This window comes from Pogoniulus pusillus, chromosome 9 (assembly GCF_015220805.1).
Source record: "Pogoniulus pusillus isolate bPogPus1 chromosome 9, bPogPus1.pri, whole genome shotgun sequence".
Taxonomy (NCBI): domain Eukaryota; kingdom Metazoa; phylum Chordata; class Aves; order Piciformes; family Lybiidae; genus Pogoniulus; species Pogoniulus pusillus.
In genome coordinates, this window is record NC_087272.1 from 39,962,412 (window position 1) to 39,983,724 (window position 21,313).

General features: G+C 52.3%; 1 protein-coding gene across 2 annotated transcripts; it reads right to left on the minus strand.

Moving 5' to 3' along the window:
• Positions 1-496: 496 nt before the first annotated feature.
• Positions 497-19,868, minus strand: LONRF1 (LON peptidase N-terminal domain and ring finger 1). 2 transcript variants are annotated; one of them, XM_064149325.1, is made up of 12 exons: positions 19,221-19,868; positions 13,326-13,444; positions 10,900-11,022; positions 9,647-9,793; positions 8,521-8,758; positions 8,345-8,435; positions 7,516-7,630; positions 6,786-6,907; positions 5,517-5,675; positions 5,257-5,419; positions 4,048-4,200; positions 497-1,147 (listed from the first exon to the last, which is right to left on the minus strand). In XM_064149325.1, the coding sequence occupies exons 1-12, from the start codon at positions 19,825-19,827 to the stop codon at positions 1,091-1,093; spliced, it is 2,094 nt and encodes a 697-aa protein (XP_064005395.1). In that variant the 5' UTR covers positions 19,828-19,868; the 3' UTR covers positions 497-1,090. The 2 variants fall into 2 exon arrangements, with proteins under 2 accessions (XP_064005395.1, XP_064005394.1); XM_064149324.1 differs by lacking the exon at positions 497-1,147 and adding an exon at positions 1,182-2,346.
• Positions 19,869-21,313: the final 1,445 nt, after the last annotated feature.

The following is a 21,313-nucleotide window of genomic DNA, read 5'->3' on the forward strand; positions in this document are numbered from 1 at the left end:
CCTCCAGCCACAGTTGCTAGGCCAAGGCCACTGAAGGTTCTACCATCCTCTGACTGGCAAGGAGCTAAAAGCAGGTGGAAGGCCCAGGGGGGCTGTGCTCTAGGCCGTCTGGGGGTGGCATGGTTTGAGGCCCCTCTCTCTGAAAGCTGTTAAGTCATTCCTGGGCAGGCAGTGGGGCAGCCACTGGAAGCTCTTCTCCCGGGCCTGGGGCTCTCCTTAGCACAGCAGCATCTCTTGCACTGGAGCTGTATCCCAGCCATAACAGTTCTAGACACACTCCCAAGAGCTCGCACGGGGCAGAGCCCAGCACCAGCCACGCTTGCTTCAAGGCATGTACAAGAAGAGAACTTTGCCAGAGTGTCAGTTAAAAACAGTAACCCCCAAAGCCTGGAGCTCCCTGCAGAGCTGGGCTGCTCTTCAGGCAGCTGACACTGCCTGAGCTCCCACTCTGCACTCATAGGCACGTACAGAATCGCCCTGAAGCCAGCTACAAAACCACATCTTGCGGCGGCCCAGGGGATACTCCATTTACAAGTGAAAGCTCTCAGCTAGGAGGAAAAAGGCAACAGATTCCCTGAGCCTTTCACCAGCCTGACGGCAGGGACTCTGCACTGGCAAGGAGGAAACAGCCTGGCACCCCAGGGAGATCAGGGTGATGCACAGATTAAGTTTCTAAGGTTGTAAGACGCTCAAGTGGAGAAAGAAGATTCCCTTTCTCCTTTTATTGTGCTAATAAAGCTTCAAAACACCAATCCAGGACTTCACTGACACAATAAAGGGGAAAGGTACCCTAGGAAGAGGCCCAGATTAAAACCAGTGCAGCAGACTGGGTGTTACCTGTGTCGTGCCAAGCTTTAGAAGTGGAAGAGAAGGCCAGAACGCTGGGCTGGCAAGCCTGTGTGACCCCTCACTGTTCTGCAGGAGCAGCTTCCCACTGCTGCTCAGTTCTGTGCACCTGAAAATCACCTTCACAGTGGATTCAAAAGCAGGACACCAGCAAAACTTTGCCTGCCCAATAAGCAGTCTGAGCCAGGTGCTATAATCGGGAACAGATTACCTACAGCCCAATTAATTACATCACAGAGTGCCTTCAACCTTGGCGCAGGTTAAACAGCTGCCTCTGGCCTGAAGCTGCCAGAAGAGAGGCCTGTGGAAGAAGGAAAGCAAGTTGTAGTTTGAGCTGAAGTTAAAAACAGTACAAAGTGGTAGCTTTTATTGAAAATTAAATATATTAGCAAAAGCAAGATTTAAGAAACACTTTACAAATGATTTACAGAAAGCCAGTACCAGACATGGTCACAAGTCTGCAAACCTCTCCTTACAAAAGGTACCTATTGGCAGCAGGATGCTAACCTTGCACTGCAGCCTGCTCTACTGCTGGGAGTAAGGCATAGAACTCACATTTGCACCAACTGAGCAAGTTCAGATGAAACCTGGAAGCTTTCAAATCCTGGATGCACAACCCCACCCTAAGGACTGTTCCAGCCCCTGCAAGCTGGGGGTGTGCTCTGGAAGAACAGCCAGCCTGGCCAGCCCGGGAGGAATCAGTCTGGCAGCAGGCTCCAGCTCTCCGCTCGCTCCGCGGCGCGCGCAGCCCCGGCATGTAAACCATATTCACAGTTGAAGTGTTTTCAGACAGAAGGACCTTCTGCTCCTCAGGACTGTCTCTCTGGTCAGCCAGCAGGTCATGGTGTCACCTCTTCTGCCAGGCAGGCACCCCGGAGGTCAGCGCCCCGGAGCAGGCGCATCCAGCAGGGACATTCAATGCTAGGTCTCAGGTACTTGTGCAAACAGCAAAAGAGCAGTTGTACGAGGCAAAAACGTCTGCAAAACCTCGAGCAGCTCCTCAGCGTTGTAAACTCGGACTGTCGGCCTCAGCCCTGCACCCCCCACGGCTTCAAAAAGTCAGTGGCTAAACCCATCAAGTCTCTAGAAGGGTCTCTTCTACGTAGTGCAAATGGTCACGCAGGGAAGGCGGCGGAGGATGCAGGTGGCCTGGCGCCCTGCGGGCGGTGCCCGGCGCCGAGCAGTGTGCGTTCGACAGCCCCCCGCGGCACAGCGCCGGCAGGGCAGCAGAGACAGCGCAGCTCCATCCACTGCTCAGCCCAGATGTGCAAAGGCAGCAAACACTGCAGCTGCTACTACAACCAGCAGTGGGTAAGTGTGGTGGAAGCCCCGGGCGGGTAGTCACTTGGACTGGTCTCTGGAGAAGTAGGTGAGGATGTGCTGGATCTTTATCAGCCGCTCCCTCAGAGACATCATGGAGAGAACCGACAGCTGGTACCTGGGGTCCACTGGCAGGACAGCCAGGAGCCACCAGCACCACGCAGGACCGTTGGGCATTGCCTGCAAGCAGAAGGGCAGCTGCTTATCCTGAATCAAGGCAGCACAGCTGCCTGGCACAAGGACATCCAAAGGTGAAGTCACCAAAGGCAGGCTAGTGTGCAGCTCAGCACTAACTGCAGAATGCGGGATCCAAGAGATCAGAAGGGTTCTGCAGGGATCTCTTCCAATCCCTCCCCACCTGGGAAGCCCAATTAAAAGCAACTGACTTAGCAAGCTTAAGACAGGCAAGGAAACCTGGGCTCTGCTGCCAGGCAGCCAGGGACAGAAGAAGGGGACACAACCTCAGGCTGTGCCAGGGCAGGTCTAGGCTGGATGTGAGGAGGAAGTTCCTGGCAGAGAGAGTGATTGGCATTGGAATGGGCTGCCCAGGGAGGTGGTGGAGTGGCCGTGGCTGGAGGTGTTGCAGCCAAGCCTGGCTGGGGCACTTAGTGCCATGGTCTGGTTGGTTGGGCAGGGCTGGGTGCTAGGTTGGGCTGGCTGAGCTTGGAGGTCCCTTCCAACTTGCTTGATTCTATGAAGCTTTCCTCTGGCAAAGACGGCTCAGGGTAGGGTCACCTACTAAGCAAGCTCCCTGAGGAGGAGTCAGTCCATCCCATGTCCCTCTTCTTGGGGCCTGGTGTGCTCATTAAAGTTGCCTTGCTTCCAGCTGAAGGCCTCCTCCATCACCTCCTAGCAGAGCAGGGCTGCTTCACCAGTTTCCTGACTCCATGAACCACACTGTGGCACTTCTCCCTGCACTTCACTCAATCCCCTACAGCAGGCCTTGGCTCTGATGCTCAGGGCTGGGTGTGAGCACTCCTCAGCAGGTGCCACACTACTGCACAGCACAAGATTCCCCCAAATGACCTGCAGCAGCTCCAGAGGACACTTCCTCCCTTGCGGCTGTCTCACACAGCTGACTCACCTGTGTTCTGCTGCTGCCCTGCCAGTGACCCCGGGGTTGCACACTTTCTCCTCCTTTGCAGTGTGTTGGTTTCAATGGGTGGGGATTTCATTAGACTGTTCTAAAATGCCTTCTGAGCTCAGGAACTGCCCACACAGCATCTACAGTCCTCCCAGGCCGCTTAACGCGGCGGCACGGACGCATGAAGCAGACGGGTGAGGGACAGGCTCTCCTAACATCCCACTTATATGTACATTCCACTTTGAAAGCCAAATGTTAACAGATTTGCAAAGATCCCTTTTCTCCAGCCTCTCAGGCTCTCACCAGCTCTGTTTCTACCAGCCATTAAATAATCTCTGAGTGCTGCAGCCAGTTCCTCAGGAATGGCTGGTCTGACGCTAGCAGCTGCAGCAGTCTGTCACTAGCTCAGGAGGGAGGGAAGTGTTCCTTGTGATTTCCTCTTTGTCTGCCATTCCTGCCTGCACATGTCTCAGGGAAGAAAACACAGATGTTCTTCCATTTAAACTCTCAGCTCCAGCCAAGCCAAGAGCTGAATGTGCTACCAGGATGTGCCAGTGTTCTCCATGTCCTTGTTTTATCTCCACAGCAGCACAGCATCATCCCTCCTGCAAACTCCGCTCAAGTGACAGTGCTGCCCTTTACTGCATGCAGGAGAAACAAGCTGCAAGTCTTACTGACTTCAGAGTTGGGGAAAAGAATGGGCTGTGCATTGTTTGGGTTCTCCCCCCACTTTCAATGCTTAGCAGTTACTAACAGGGCTCTTATTCAGAAATAAGCACTCTGAAGTGGTGCCTCACCTGTATGTTCTCCTCCCTGTCAGGCATCGGCCCAAAGTGTTGGAGGATCTGAGTGCGGAATTTGTTTCTTAAGTTTTGGAACCAGCTGCAGGCCTGATTGTAAACCAAGTTGTGAAGTTCTCTCAGCTCCTTCAGTTCTTCTTCATCAGAAACCTGCAGGAGGGATGTTAGAAAGATATCATTACTAAGGTGCTGAAGCTGAAAGTCAAGAAACATTTCATTTCCACTACACTTAGATACATTTCTTCCTAAACCTTGGCTGAACAGTACAGAAGCTACAGCTTCCAAGTGTTGTTCAAGCAAGCAAATGTATTTATTTTAACTGAAGCCAGCTTCCATTCCTTCAATGCCAAGCATCAATCCAGGCTGGGCAGTGAGTGGCTGCAGAGCAGCCCTGAGCAGAGGGACTTGGGGGTGCTGCTGGAGGAGAAGCTCCACAGGAGCCAGCAGTGTGCACTTGCAGCCCAGAAAGCCAAGCAGAGCCTGGGCTGCAGCAGCAGCAGTGTGGCCAGCAGGGCCAGGGAGGGGATTCTCCCCCTCTGCTCTGCTCTGCTGAGAGCCCACCTGGAGTCCTGCATCCAGCTCTGGAGCCCCTGGGACAAGAGGGCTGTGGAAATGCTGGAGAGTGTCCAGAGCAGGGCCAGGAGGATGCTGAGAGGCTGCAGCAGCTCTGCTGTGAGCACAGCCTGAAAGAGTTGGGGCTGGGCAGGCTGGAGCAGAGGAGGCTCCCAGGGGACCTTCTTGTGGCCTGCCAGGATCTGAAGGGGGCTACAAAAAAGCTGGGGAGGGACTTTGGAGGCTGTGAGGGAGTGGCAGGAGTGGGGGGAATGGAGCAAAGGTGGAGGTGGGGAGAGTGAGGCTGGAGATGAGGAGGAAGTTGTTGAGCAGGAGAGTGGTGAGAGGCTGGCAGGGGTTGCCCAGGGAGGGGGTTGAGGCCCCATGGCTGGAGGTGTTTGAGGCCAGGCTGGCTGAGGCTGTGTGCAGCCTGCTCTAGGGTAGGGTGTCCCTGGGCATGGCAGGGGGTTGGCACTGGATGCTCCTTGTGGTCCCTTCCAGCCCTGACTGATTCTGTGATTCTTCCACGTGCTGGCACTGGATCTTCCAGCAGCAGAGACCTAAGAATTAGAAACAGTGCTCCCAAGAAGAAATCAAGCCAGAATCTTGAGCTACTACAGATATTAGTAACTGTTGGGGCAGCACTCCTGATACCTTCACATCTTCCAAATACTCAATGTCTGCAGTGCAGTACCCATCTTTCATCCCCCTCTGGAGAACTCTGAATCTCTTCCCACCAACTGTATCGACCACGGAGCGTCCATCAGGGAGGAAATGAACATTCCTGATCTGCAGCATGCATCCATAATCTGCAAAACTGGAGAAGAGCTCTTGTTATGCTTCAGAAAGGATGCTTTTCACCACTGAAAGCAGGCAGAAGAGACAAGGTGGCCTGCATTAGCATGTGAGCCTACCCATTCTGGGGATCACTGATACACATCCCAAACTGCCTGGTGCCAGTCTCCATGCTCCTGCGGATCATCAGGCGGTATCTCGGCTCGAAGACGTGCAGAGGGCAAGGCACAGTAGGATATGCCATAGTGCAAACAAACATGGGGACATTCTTGGTCAAGCTGGAAGGGAACAGCCAAAGAGAGATGGGCCTTAGAAGTCTGTACACTGACCTCTGCTAGAACAAGAGCTCTCTTTGCAGTGTATTTGAGGCTATCAAGCACTCTTTGCAGGTTCAGTAATGAGCACACTGCAGTCAACTTGGATCCAGAGTCAATACTCACACTGCTAACACTGCCTGAGGATGTTACTGACTCAGTGCTGGATCGATGAAGCCTCACAGTTATGTAGTGAGTGAGTGAAGGAAGGGCTGTTTTGGGGACAAGGTGTGAGCTGTTTGCTCTGGTTTAGCTGAGCTGTGCAATCCATCATGCCCCCAGGGTCACAGTTTCCCTGGAACTACAAAGATGCAGCAGCAACTAGGCCACCATTGAGGGTATTTTCAGTGATGGACTCTGGATCACAAGATGCAATCCAGAGTGTAACTTCCACCTTGCACTACACCCCAGCAGGCCTCACTGACAAACAGGTTTGCCTTTTTTCCATGCTGTTTTACCAAGTATACACAGCTGCCACACACAAGTGAGCATTAAACCACGATCAGGATCTCAACTGTAATGCCTTTCAGGCTATAAACCATTCCCTTCAGTGTCTGGGTTGTGGGAGGCAGGCTGCATGAGCTACAGAGCTTTCAAAACCATTCATATTTACAGAAGAGGAGGATTTATGTATCTGAAGAACTCTACTGGAGATGAGCATTAAGATTACCCCAAAATCCCAGCAGTTTCTTTTCATCACATCCAGCTTTACACAGTTAGTGTCTATCATGAACTGCTCTGAAAGAAATGGGAGTGTTGGAGACTCTGCAGTCACCTCAAAAGGACAGCCCCATGAAGAGCAGCAAAAGAGGCTCAGACTGAGCGGCAGCACAGGCAGAAAGTGAAAGGCAAATGGATTCTGCAGAGGACTCACACTGCTGCTATCAAAGTGGCATTTCAGTATTTTCCCCCACTGAACTGTGAGTTCTCTGAAACACACCTTTAGGACACCAGATCCCCAGGTCTTTACAGTCCTCTTTCCATCTCTAATCGGCCATTCTTAACCACCCAAATGACAAAACACATCTCAAGAGGGTTTCTACACTCATTCCAGACAAAAGGCAGGCAGCTTACTTTGAGTGTTCAGCAGTTTCTTCAGCATGAATTCTTTTTCTCTCACACAATTCAGCAGACAAATATTTCATGATTAACTCCTCCAGCAGTTCTGTGATGCTGTATTTTCTGCTTGCAAGGTACTGTTAAGCAATTAAAATCAACAATACTTCTTTTCAGACATATTAACAGAAGGCTTGAGGCAAATGCATTTATTGTTCACTTCAAACTATGCTGTATGAAATGTGTCAGAAACTAAAGCCATGAAAAAGACTGGATGAGGCACTTAGTGCCATGGTTGAGCTGGCTGGACAGGGCTGGGTGCTAGGTTGGACTGGGTGAGCTTAGAGGTCTCTTCCAACCTGCTTGATTCTATGATTCTAAACTTAATTTAAATCTTAAAGCTCCTACATTTCATTTCCTAACACAGAATGTTACTCTAATATTTGAAGATGAGATTCCCTGGTTTAGCTCAGTGTTTGTGTTCTGAGCTTGCCAGTGACAGAACTGATTACCCAGGCTATAGAGCCACACAAGAAAGGAAAGGGTACAGAAACCAGAGGCTTCGCTGAACAACTGCAGGAATGCAGCACTTGGTCATAGAAACAAAACCTCAGACTCTGGGGCAAAGCTCATCAACTTGTACTGACAAAAGCTGTCTCAAGTTTTTCCACAAGCCAAGTGAGCCCAAGCTGGTGAGAAGTGCCTTTAAAAGGCTGCAGTCTGTGTGAGATCTCCCAAGGAGCAGTACCTCTTTCAAGCTCTCCTTACAGAGCGGACAATGAGGAGCGTGGTCTAAGCAGCGTTCCAAGCAGCCTTTGCAGAACGTGTGTCCACAGGGGGTTGTCACTGGCTCAAAGAACAGCCTGAAACAAAGGGGCTAGAGTTAGCTGCCAGGGCCAGTCTGCCTTTTGCTACAACAGTCAGTGATCAATCTAAGTTGTAAGATTGGTTTTACTAAAAGCAGAGAAAAGAGGCCAGCAGGACAAGGAGGTTCATCTGCCCCTGTACAGCTCAGCACTGCTCAGCCCACACCTGGAGTGCTGTGTCCAGTTCTGGGCTCCTCCATTGCAGAGAGATGTTGAGGTGCTGGAAGGTGTGGAGAGAAGGGCAGCAAGGCTGGGGAGGGGCCTGGAGCAGAGCCCTGTGAGGAGAGGCTGAGGGAGCTGGGGGTGTGCAGCCTGCAGCAGAGGAGGCTCAGGGCAGAGCTCACTGCTGTCTGCAGCTGCCTGCAGGGAGGCTGGAGCCAGGTGGGGTTGGGCTCTGCTGCCAGGCAGCCAGCAACAGAAGAAGGGGACACAGCCTCAAGCTGTGTCAGGGGAGGTCTAGGCTGGATGTTAAGAGGAAGTTGTTGGAAGTTGTCTATTCCTGTCTAGAGCTGTATATACAGTAACTCTCTGCTTGTAGATTGTGCTAAGCTGTAAATACGAAGTTCACTCAATTTCCAGCTGGGCTGAGTCTAGTCTGGGTGATTTTCTCAAGTGTAAGAGGTGGGTAGCACTCAGACCATCACAAACAGATATGTAGTCAGGCATCTGTAACTGAAATACTGAATCAAGGGGGGGAAAAAACAATCTTACCTCATACATAGAGAGCACTCAAAATCTGACACATCAATCAGATCCCCTGGGACTGTTCCAAAATCCAGTGTCCTGTCCCTTTTTGTGCTTTCTAAGGGAAAGCAAAACAAAATACAGCTTCAGAGCAAGGCACAAGGCAGTAAACACCCTACATTTCCAAGCAAGTGCCTGTTTACCTCCTTGCTTTTTGTGTTTGTTGCCTCCATCTTCACACACAACTGTGTCCTGCTCAGAGAAGGAAAGCTTTCTTTTCAAGAAAGCCCCTTTTTCCTGGCCAGAGAGAAGGGGCTCAGAAGACACTCTTTTTAAGCCATCTTCCTTGGTGAGGGCTTTTGTTGAGTTAAGAGCATGGGCAGACTGTGCACGACTTAGGCTTCCGCTGATAGGCTCCAGTTCTCCTGCCCCTCCTAGAGCCTGTAACGGTGACATGAGTAACAGAGAGCTAAGCATGTAGGATGTGAACGTGCAAAACCAAAGCCATGCCCATGGCTACTTCATTACTTAGCTAGGGAAAGTCAAGGCAGTGCCCCAGTTTCCTTGGCATTTTTTCATCTGCTTCAAAAGAAGAAAAGCTCTATTGTGCAGTGACTAATATCAAATCCACTGCCTTCTGATTCACAGGAATGAGAGTGCAACATCCAGCTGCAAACACATCAGTCCCACTTCGCAATTCTTCTTGTCCAGTTTAGCCAGCTACAGAAAGTCAGCTTGGAGAGCAAGTGTGATGTCTGAGGATATAGAATCATAGGATGGTTTAGGTTGGAAGGGACCTCAAAGCTCAGCCACATCCAACCCCCTGCCATAGGCAGGGACACCTCCCACTAGAACAGGTTACTCAAGGCCTTGTCCAAGCTGGTCTTAAACACCTCCAGGGAGGTTGTGGAGCAGAGAATCACAGAAACTTCGTTCACATTGGGTGATTTTGTGCTCCACAACCTCCCTGGGCAACCTTGGCCAGTGTCTCACCACCCTCACTCTCAAGAACCCTTTCCTAACATCCACTTCCAAACCCATTCCTCCTCATCCTGTCATTACCAGACCTTGTCAGTAGTCCCTCCCCAGCCTTCCTGGAGCCCACCTCAGATCCTGCAAGGCCACTCCAAGATCTCCTGGAAGTCTTCTCTTCTCCAGGCTGCACAGCCCCAACTCTCTCAGCCTGTCCTCAGAGCAGAGCTGCTGCAGCCCTCTCAGCATCTTGGTGGCCTCCTCTGGGCTGGCTCTAACAGTTCCATGCTCTTCTTGTGACATCAGATGTCTGAGGTTTGCTCATGAGTCAAAAGTTACCCCCCCAGTTTCCGTTACCTGCTCAGGACAAAGCTTTAAGCTGCAGTAAGACTCCATCTCCTCAGAGGCAAGCACAGAGGGTTTACTGCGAATGTGTGGTGAGCTCCAAGCAGACTCCTTCAGGCTCTCTCCTAACTTCTCTGGAGACAGCACATCACACAGTGTCTAGAAAACAAACACCTGAATGTTCATCACTGTGAAAATCATCTCACCACATTCCTTACCTAACTACCTACCAAAAAATCAGTGTTAGTCTGTTTGAAGTCATGCTCATAAACACAGCTTTATTCATGAGAAACAGCAGTTGAAACCAAGCAGAAACCCACACACCTCTGTTACTACAGAACTCTACCTGGAAATCTTCCCTGCTCCCATAGAGTGAGCCCTGTGGAACACAGCCAGACATTATCAATTCAACATTGTGCAACTCTCCCCATGTGTTTTTATAATCAAAGAAAAACTGTTGTGCTTTGGGCACAGAAGAGTTCAGCTTGGAACATCTAACTTGCTGCCTGCTTTCCAGTTCCCTCCATTTCCCTTGAGTGGCTTCAAAAGCATAAGTGCATTTAAGCATTGTGCTGGTTTGAGCCTAACTGGGATATTTTAATGAGAGAAATTAGCTGCTAGGCTGTGAAAAGGAAACAGTGGTGATGGCTGCTGCACACACAGGCAGGCTGAGATGGATAAAAGCAAGGGCACAAACTTAAGATACGACAGACTGAGACACACACACTCTGAGTCTGTTTCTCTTCTGCTTGTATCTGTGTAACCCAACTTATCATTCTGCTTCTAAACCCCTTGCTGATCCTTCCAGCTCACCTTGCATGAAAGGCAGAATCTGGGATAAGGTAGAGGGTGGAAAGAAGGGTGGTTGGGAGCCCCTCCTGGGGACTCTGGTTCCTGGCAGGGCTGTTGTGTTTCTGTGTTACCTTTAACTGGTATAGTTCTGTGCAGAGCTGTAAGTATTGTAACTCTCTGCTTGTATCTTGTGCTGAGCTGTGAATATAAAGCTTCAGTCCTTAACCTCCAGCCAGCTGAGTCTAGTCTGGGTGAATTCATAAGGGGGGCAGACAACTCCCAAACCATCACAAGCATGTAGTTAAAACATGTACACATGAGGACTCTCTTTTCAATACAGTACAATCCACCTTGTGAGGACCTCATTTGCCACCTAAGCCTTCTCCACATGTATTAAAGATTTTTAGACACCCAAAGTGCACCACAAAGGAATCAAGTCTGAAACAGTCATTTAGTTTCATCAATAAAATTACCCTTTCTACTTCTTTTCTGGCTGGAAGGAAATCCTCATCAAGGGCTAAGCACTGGAGAAACAACTGTAAGGCATCACCTACAAAGCCAGAGTCTTGCAGCACTTTTCCTTTCCGGAAGTAGACCTGAAAAACAGGTAGCATGAAGGCACTTCTAGGGAGTACACAGAACTGCAGCATGCAGGCTTCACAACAGAGTCAGAACCAGAGCACTCCCACCACACAAACACTGCAGCTCTTTAACAAGCTTCACCTGTGCACAGTGGGGATCACCTGCAAGTCCAGTCCCCTGCACATCCCTTACAGAAAAGGGATGTGGCACAGGCTTGTGTTATTCTGCTTCCAGTCAATTTGTTTGTGCTTCTGTGAAGGGTTAAATCCCTGACAGGTGCAGAATTCACCAAAGGCCTTAATTTTCCCCCTTTTGTGAGCATTTGGAGGGCAAGAAGAGGGAGCTGAATGCAAATTATTACATAACCTTACATAACACCTTATGGGATACCTCTCTGCCCTCTGTTTCATTCAGCCTGCAGGAGAAGGGCAAGTACAAACCAACCACACAGCCATGCACCCCTTACATATATCTTAACACAAAATAAGGCACCTCTGCAATTGCTTCCTCCAAATATGTTGAATACTAGAGAGCAGCTAGGGAAAAAAAAATCTGTGTACTGTTTTCTCCAAAAGAAAACAAACAGTAGGGTGAGGGAGAAAAGAATTTAGCTGAACCTTCCTATGATTGTATGATGTTGGAAGTAAGAAATCCCTTACCCAACTTAGCTCCATTCCTAAGTGTTGCATTTACTGTAATACAAACCCAAGACAGATAAAAATAACAGTTATCTAACAGAAGTTAGATACAGCAACACTATTTGCTTGTATGTGAGATGTGGATACTGAGCCAGAAGCTTAGAACATAAACCAAGCAACCAAAACACCCCAGAGTGCAGTTTCTATGGAACAACTGCCAATACTAACAGCAGCATCTGTTAAACAAGACTGTCAGATGAGGGCATGCATCATCTTGGAGGGATTTGAGCAGTTTCATAAAGAAAGAAGGCAAGGTGTTAAGAGGAGGATTAGCTTATTTCCCTGCAGAGATAAGAAGTGTCCAAAGAATCCCTCAAATCAAGGTCAGTTAAGTGAAGTGAGGTTTCTTTCAAAACATGCAGGAAACAGCAGACAGTACCACCAAGAGAGGCATGGAACTGCTGAACACAGAAGGGAGCAAGCCAGCAGCAGTTCTCTCTCCTGGGGTGGCAAGATCTCAGTGCTCCTGCCGTGCTCAGAGTTCGGAGAGAGATGCCACACGTGGCACTGAAGAGCTCTGAGAGCCAGTGACTGCCCAGCTGCCTGCTCTGCTTGCAAAGCTCAGCTCTCACAGACTGGTTGGGCTTTTCTTTTCAAGCTAAAGTGTCCTTGGCTCAATCAAAAACCCAACAAATAACCAAAGCAAACCCCAAAGCCCAGCTGTTACAGGTGGCATCACCATACACTCCCACAACTCCTCTGTACAGGTGGCCCAAATGTATGCCCACAGGTTTTTAGCCAACACTACTGCAACAGAATTTACTGCTCGTGCTAAGTATTTCTGACTCTGGTAGCATTTGGGAAAGAAAACTGTGGTCCTATTTACACAGCAAGCTGTTTTACCAAGAATGCTTAAAAAATGAGAGAACTCTTGACTCCACAAAGCCAGGAATTCTAGTCCTGACTGGCAGCAGCTCATGTGATGGTCAAGGAGCAGATAACACTTCAAACGTTCTGACTTTGGGAAACACAAAGTATAAACAGCCCAGCGAAGTGCAGGGCTTTGTAAAGGGCTAACCTGCAGATCCTGCAAGAAAAAGACTCGATCTGAGAGGAGGCTCTGACAACCAAAGCAACTGTGAAGAGTCTGGGACATTGTTAAACTCAGTTACACAAATGCACACGCCTCAGCAGCTCTGCTTGCAAGCAGTTAAAGCTGGCTGCACAACTCCAGTCCAAGATCCAGTCCAGCAACATTAAGCTACAGTGAAGTTTGGAAATATGTAGTAATTTTCCTTAAGAGAGCACAGTAAAGAAATAATCACCAAGCAGCAACTCCAGGCAGCACAGAAGTACTTTGTAATACTTCCCAAGAAGGCAGCTGTGCTGCATTTAATCCTTTGTCCGAAGGCATCACTCCTGGTGTGATGCCAAATAAGAACACCTGAATTTTCCTAGCAAGGCTAAATTACCAGTTTGCAGTAGACTTGACCCACTCTGACCTGCTCTCCTCGCTCACATGGGCAGGCTGCTGACAGCTACTCCACGATACCTTTTTAGCCTTTTGCATATCCTCCTAGACAACACTGCAGGCAGCTGACCTGGGTTCTTAACTTCCCCTTCCTTAGCTGCACAGACAAACACAGGTTTTGAAAACCTAGGAGTTGAGATCAACTTACCTCTGGCCAGTTTGGCATTTTAGAAATAACAACATTTAGCTCTTCTATGGCTGTTTTATGCTCTTGTAGGCCAACATAGCACTCAGCTCGGTAAATTCTCAGCATCAAGTCACTGGCATCTGAAGACAAAAATTAATTAGCACTTTTAATAATTCAGCACTGGGTAGCTTTCAGTTAGATTTGCTTTCATGGTGGTGTGTTGTAACCACCCTTCCAAAGCAGCTGCAGAACATCCTCCCCAAATCCCCAGAGCCTGAGCAAGGCAGATGGCACTAGTTCTAGGCTCATGGCTTTCAAGCTGTGCCACAAAGCCAAAGATCTTGCATCAGGAAGGAACTCTATGTTAAATACAATGAGGGTGACAGCATAAAGCCTTGCTCATAACACTGTGACACCAGACACTGAGGACCAAGCTGACTTCAGCTTTACAGCACACCCCTTCCACCCCACAGAAAGCCAGGAATTCACTGCACTTGTGTTAAAAAGCCAAAGTGTCCCAAGGTTTGCTTTCAAATCCTCAGGTCTTATGTTTGTCTAGTCTCCACCCCTCCCAAGCATGGCTGGAGACAGAGAGGCCACTTGCACAATGGCATCCCACCTGAGCTAAGTCTGAAAAGAGAGCCAACAGCAGACAGGCTTTACCAGAGGCTGCCTGCCCTGTTGTGAGCTGCAGTGGCAGAACTTTTGCCTTGGGAAGACAGGAACATGTGTGAGGGTGCCACGTACAGCAGTCTGCACCTGCACTCAAGCACTCTCCAAGCAGGAAACACATCCATCTCCATGTCACCAAACCCAGGTTGCTCACAACACAACTGACTGCACTCACTGCCTGCAAAAGTGCCAGCACACTGCTTTGCCCCTCATTGTTTCTGAACTCCACCTGTGTTTTTCACTGGAGGAGACAAGCCCAACGCTGGCCTATTGTAAGCAATACCAACACTAAATAGAACAATGCTACCATTAAGGAGCTCCAAGTTTGTTTCAGCAAGGGGATAATTCCACTTGGACAGTTACCTTAGTCTATGCTAAAGGTCTAGTTTTAATTTGCCTAACTCCCATCATCAGCTTGTTCTGCATTTAAAAGCCACCTTGGGCAGCGTTCGCAGCTGTTCCCACACACTGCTTGGTGTTTAGCTCTACACAAGAATGGCTTAGGTTGGAAGGGATAGCAAGGATCAGCCAGTTCCAACCCTCTGCCATAGGCAGGGACACCTCCCACTAGAACAGGTCGCTCAAGGTCTCATCCAACCTGGTCTTGAACACCTCCAGGGAGATAGTGGAGCACAGAATCACCCAATGCGATTGAAGATCACATTGGGCGATTCTGTGCTCCACCACCTCCCTGGGCAACCTGTGCCAGTGTCTCGCCACCCTCACTGTCAAGAACCCTTTCCTAACACCTAGTTTGAATCTCCCCTCTGCCAGTTCAAACCCATTTACCCCTTATCCTGTCGTTACCTATAAAGAGACCTTCACGGGACAGGTTAACAAAACCCAAACCGACAGAAGATTTCACAGCTGAAGCCAAAACGTCCAATTCACCCTTGGTGCTGACAGTTTCTTTTCAAACAGTAGTATCTCCCTGCCTGATCTGGCTGGGGTTTGGTTCACTTTTTGCTTTAGACATAACGTTTGCATTAACAGAAGCCCAGGCAGGTGCCTGTCTTAAACACTAATTCTGCACAGGGAACAACTCTGAAGCTCGCCTTGCTGTGGCTTTGTGACCCAAATAGCTAAGCAGGAGTCAGAGCCCACTCTGGTTTTCTCCTCTACTCGACCCTTTGGCAGTCGGCAGTTAGCATCAAAGCGAGTTCTCTTCTCGGGAGGCAGCAGTAAGCGCAGGTCTTTGTCTCTGATGAGCTACCTATTTCTAGAACCAGAGGGAGCTCATCTCTTTCACACTTCCAACTGCGTGATTCAGAGGAACTCGGAGCCTTACTCTTTCCTTCCCCCCGGGGGAAGAGTGAGGGGCAGTTTGAAACTAAAAAACGGAGTCTACAGCAGGTGAATATTTTGTCCATTTAGTTTATTTCCCAGAGAAATGTGTAATTTCAGTTGAACTGATACAAAAACAAAGGGCTAAACCAAGGAGTTTAACTGGGCCCCCAACTGTGCTGCTCAACACACACAAACGCTGGAAAGATGCAATCAATACAGACAGCAAATTGGACCAAAGGATCTCAATTTCTATGGCAGATTTTGCAATCACACTTTAATTTCTAGGCTTTGGTATTCTAAAAACATCACTTTGCAGTGTTTCAGCATAGATTTAATGTCTGCCACCTTAAGAGAGGGTGCAAAACTATCTCAAATCCTTAAACCAATGACTAAACAGAGCAGAAACACAACCTGCTGCAGCTTCCCTAGCCCAGTATCTTGTAAACACAGAAATCACTCCTAGCACACCCAAAGACAAAACCCACACCAAGTATTTCAGTGCAGAACTGTGGCTAACAGTTTCTACATAGGGAAGTACTCAAAGCTGTGCACACTCAATAATCAACTCTTTCACACTACTTCCAAAGCACCTGCTGCTGGCTACTGCCAGGTTAAACACAGCAATAAATGAACAGCGTCTGGTCTGCTCCTGCATGCTTTTCATAGAACCAAGCAGGTTGGCAGAGAGCTCCAAGCTCAGCCAGCCCAGCCTAGCACCCAGCCCTGCCCAACCAACCAGACCATGGCACTAAGTGCCCCAGCCAGGCTTGGCTGCAACACCTCCAGCCACGGCCACTCCACCACCTCCCTGGGCAGCCCATTCCAATGCCAATCACTCTCTCTGACAACAACTTCCTCCTCACAGCCAGCCTAGACCTGCCCTGGCACAGCTTCAGACTCTGTCCCCTTCTTCTGTTGCTGGCTGCCTGGCAGCAGAGCCCAACCCCACCTGGCTCCAGCCTCCCTGCAGGCAGCTGCAGACAGCAGTGAGCTCTGCCCTGAGCCTCCTCTGCTGCAGGCTGCACACCCCCAGCTCCCTCAGCCTTCTCCTCACAGGGCTGTGCTCCAGGCCCCTCCCCAGCCTTGCTGCCCTTCTCCAAACACCTTCTAGCACCTCAGCATCTCTCTTTCGAAATGGTTCTTGCTAATGCACCCAATTGTTACAAGTAAAAGACCTGCACATCACAGGCACTGTGCAGAAAGCTTTAGGACTCATTTATTAGCACCATACTCTAGGGTCACTCCAACAATCAGAGGTTGGAACACACAACTTTTGAGAGGAGGCTGACAAAACTGTGCTTGTTCAGTGCAGTGCAGTTCCTGATAGACCTGGGGGAGCACAACAGGCTTCCAGAAGTGCACAAGGGAAGGAGACCATGGTTACAAACTGAAATGCAGTGAAAGTTTTTCACTGTGAGGGTATTTGCCTTTGAGCAGGCTGCCCAGAGAGGCTGCAGAATCTTTATTCCTACAGCTTTTCATAATCCAGCTGGACAAAAGCTTAAGCAAACTGCTCTGACCTCGGTGTTTGTTCTGCTTTGAAACAGACCTGCTGAGACCTACTCTAGCAGCACTAAGTCCTGACCAAACTCAAGCCTATCAGCTGTGCATTTCAGGACTCTTGATTAAAGACAATCTGCTCTTGGATTTTAGCCCCAGCGATGTCAATCTCTGCAAGGAATATGCTAACCATATCAATGTTAACCTTCCTCATGTTCTTCTGAAGTCACTTTGGCAATGTTTTGGCAAACACTTCTCTTTCAGATGTTTCGAGAAACATGAGAAAGTGATGAAAATATGCCATGAGTAAAGGGTCAGTACCAATGCCTTATCCAGGACATCACATTTACGGTTTTCTTGCACTTCTTGAGCTATACCTGATTTCAAAACAAGGAGATTAACTAGCAGATGGGAAACACTGAAATATGAATGATTCCAAGCACAAATATATTTCTTACACTACATCTTTGCCACCTGTGAAGTGTTTTCAAGATTCATATTCTGGAGGATGATTAAAAGTGCACCAGCAACTCTTAATTAGTTCTCTATTGGCCTGAAATCACCTTCAGTTTGTGGTTGTGAGCTCAGAGCTCTCAATTAACATTTAATGTACACCTGCATTCTAATTCATTAAGTGCTTCAGAATTTGGAATATTGATAGTTCTCAGGACTGGAAACACAGAAAATAGTTTAATAATGGATCTTAAACTGAGCTTCCAGCACATGGACCGAACCTGACTAGTAAAATTTTGGATAAGCATCTTAAATTAAGTCAAATTTTAAACTCATTTTAACATTTAAGATGCAGCTTCACACAAACGGTACCAGAATTCCTTACCCACAGATACCTAAATGGCATCGCTAAGCTCATGAAAGAAGCCAGAGTCCATGCAAACAACTTTATCTTTTATTCCTTCAATGTAATCTCCAATCATCAAACAGGACTCCTCCAAATGTCTGTGACCAATTCATCAGTCTGTATCCTGAAGGCCACCGAGTTATTTCAAACTCCCTTTCTCCATGGCCTGCATGAATCAAAGCTGTATATCCAAGGCTGGATGAGGCTGCGGGCAGCCTGCTCTAGGGTAGGGTGTCCCTGGTCTTGGCAGGGGGGTTGGAACCGCCTGATCCTTCCAACCCTGACTGATTCTGTGATTCTATGTCAGAACACAGAAAAGTCTGCAACTTACAGTTCCCAGAGTTAAATCAGACCAAGCACTTTCTGAGGTCACATCTATCCAGTACCCCACATCTTGGAAACACTCTGGCAAACACGGAATCGAAGGCCACAGTCGAACCTTTCTGTGTTGCCAGAAGGCAAACAAAATACATATGAGGTTTAATCCCATCTCCATTGAAAACGGTTCATTCTGGCGCTGGATCTGAAGTTATCTCCCCAGAACAGACTGGAAGGATTAGACTTATGCAAGCTTGCCTTTTCTTTCTCCACTGCAGACGGCTGTACAAACGTTAACGCGCTGGGTCCGGAGACTATCAGCGCCTCAACTTCTGAGCAGAAACAAAGGGCACAAACCCAAACGGGACCCCAGGGGCCAGCCAGGTGTTAAGAGCCGTCGTGGATTAAAAAACAACTAAGGAGTCTCACTGGATCCAAAGGATACCAACCACACAAATCTGACTGCCTCTACAAAGACCGGACTCTGAAAACCCGACCACATCTCCGGCGTCCATGGGAGCTGGCAGCCCACTTGGGCTCGACAGTGGCCAGCCCCGAAGCATGCCTCTGCCTCCCCTCCCTGCACCCTCTCTCCACACTACATTATAAAACTTCAACCACACCCACCCATGATGTCACTGCCATTACACAACCTGTCCCCCTCCATGCCTGCCTGCTTATGCAACTGGGCCCGGCCTGCTGGGAACTGTCTTGGTGACACTTACGGCTGAAAATAGGTCTCTCTCAGGAAACAAGGTTAAATACAGTAACATTCGCCTTGTCCGTGCACAGCGATAGCTAACTCCAAAGCAAAGCCCACGAACTGTTCTGTAAACGAGTCCCATAAAGCACACGAGGTGAATAGCTAAGTAGCTATAGGGAGCAGTCCGTGTTTGACGTCCTTCCGTGCCCTGAAGCACACCCCACGACCAGGCTGGATGCTCAGCTGAAGTCCGGACAGCTACGCCTCCCCTCGTCGGTCCCTCCACCGCACCAGACTATGGGGAGCTTCGCTGAAGCCTCTCTGCAAACTCGAGAAAACTTCAGGTGCTCTCTATCGGTCCCCTTCGATCACTGACAGTCACAGTAGTAAGGGAAAGAAGCTGAAGAGCAGCAGGGAAATGCGCACTCACCTACTCCACTGCCGGTTCTAGCCACCCTCCCCCCGAGACTGCCATGCATCGCTACCAGCTCGCCACGGTCCCGGCGGGACCAGGGCCGGGAGCGCGGCAGGAGCTTGCGAGTGAGGCCCGTGGGACCGGGCGGAGGACGAGGCTTACCTGTTCGCAGAGCCTGGCTGGCGGCGCCCAGCGCCTCTCGGAAGCGGCCCTGGGCCAGCAGCTCCTCCAGCCGAGACCCGGTCCTCGCTCTCTCGCACTCGCTCGGGAACCACTTCTCGGCCAGTTGGCTAAGGACGACGCTGGTCCGCAGCGGGGCGGCGGCCGCGCCGGTGCTCCCCGCCGGCAACAGCCAGTCCCGACAACGGCGGCAGCGGGCCCGGAGCTCCCTCCGGAGACAGCGGCGGCAGTAGGTGTGCCCGCACGGGACGGTGACCGGCTCGCTCAGGAACCTGCCGCAACCGCAGCAGCGCAGCGGCCCTTCGGCCGCGGCCCCACGGTCCCGGCCCCAACTCAGCCCCAGCCGCAAGCGGTAGTTCAGCACCAGGCAATCCACGAGGGTCCCGAGGCGCTGCGGTCCGGCGAGGGGGCCGAGGCACAGCGACGCCAAAGACGCACCCACCACTTCCTTCAGGCGGCTCCCCGGCACCGGCCTCTCGCCCAGCCGCGCTATCAGCTCTAGCCCTCCATCCGCCTCCTCGCCGGGGTTCCCACTACCGCTCGGCTCCGGCGACGCCTCCGAGTCCAGGGCCACGGGAGAGAACGCCATGGGCTGCCCGGCTCCGGCCAGGGCAGGGGGTGCGGCGCTGGCGCTGCCGCTGGGCGCAGGGGCGCTGCGGGCGCGGGGCGCAGGACGCCAGGCACCCTCGCGGGCGGGAGGGGTGTGTCACGTGCGCGCCGCCGCCGCGCGCGCCACCCGAGGCCACGCCCCCCCGCCCTGAGGGGCGGAGGCGGCGCGCGCTGGGCGCGGGGCCTGGCCCCGCCCAAACCGCTCCCTCGCGCACACCCGCCCCGCGCGCTTACATAAAGCGCGGCGTCAGCTGACCGCAGCGGCGGCCGCCCATTGGCTGCGAGCTGCGCCCGAGGGGCGGGGCGGGGCGGGGCGGCCTCGAGGCCCTTACAAAACAGCGCCCCACGCGCGCGCCCTCCCGCGCGGGGGGGCGGGGCCGGCGGGAAGGTGCGGGCGGGGCCCGGTGCGGCACAGCGCCCCCGCCCCCGGCGCCCCGCCCCCGGTACGGCACAGCGCCCCCGCCCCCGGCGCCCCCGACCCCGGTACGGCACAGCGCCCCCGGCGCCCCCGACCCCGGTACGGCACAGCGCCCCCGCCCCCGGCGCCCCGACCCCGGCACGGCACAGCGCCCCCGCCCCCGGCGCCCCCGACCCCGGTACGGCACAGCGCCCCCGGCGCCCCGACCCCGGTGCGGCACGGCGCCCCCGACCCCGGTACGGCACAGCGCTCCCGCCCCCGGCGCCCCGACCCCGGTACGGCACAGCGCCCCCGGCACCCCCGACCCCGGTACGGCACGGCGCCCCCGCCCCCGGCGCCCCGACCCCGGTACGGCACAGCGCCCCCGCCCCCGGCGCCCCCGACCCCGGTACGGCACAGCGCCCCCGGCGCCCCGACCCCGGTGCGGCACGGCGCCCCCGACCCCGGTACGGCACAGCGCTCCCGCCCCCGGCGCCCCGACCCCGGTACGGCACAGCGCCCCCCGGCACCCCCGACCCCGGTACGGCACGGCGCCCCCGCCCCCGGCGCCCCGGCCCCGGTACGGCACAGCGCCCCCGGCACCCCCGACCCCGGTACGGCACAGCGCCCCCGGCGCCCCCGACCCCGGTACGGCACAGCGCCCCCGGCGCCCCCGCCCCCGGCACGGCACAGCACCCCCGACCCCGGTACGGCACAACGCAACCGGCGCCCCCGACCCCGGTACGGCACAGCGCCCCCGCCCACGGTGCCCCCGACCCCGGTACGGCACAGCGCCCCCGCCCACGGCGCGCCCGACCCCGGTGCGGCACAGCGCCCCCGGCGCCCCTGACCCCGGCGCCCCTGACCCCGGTACGGCACAGCGCCCCTTGGAGCCGAGCGCTGCTGGGCGCAGCCCTCCCGCCTCCCCTGCGCCCATAGCTGAGACAGTGCGGTGCGGCGGGGAAGGAGCGCCTTAGCGCGGCCCGGGGGGAGCAGGGTAGCTTACCGGGGAAGAGGCACAGGCCTGCGGGCTCCGGGTTGGCTCCCGGGAGCGCGGCTCTGAAGAGCG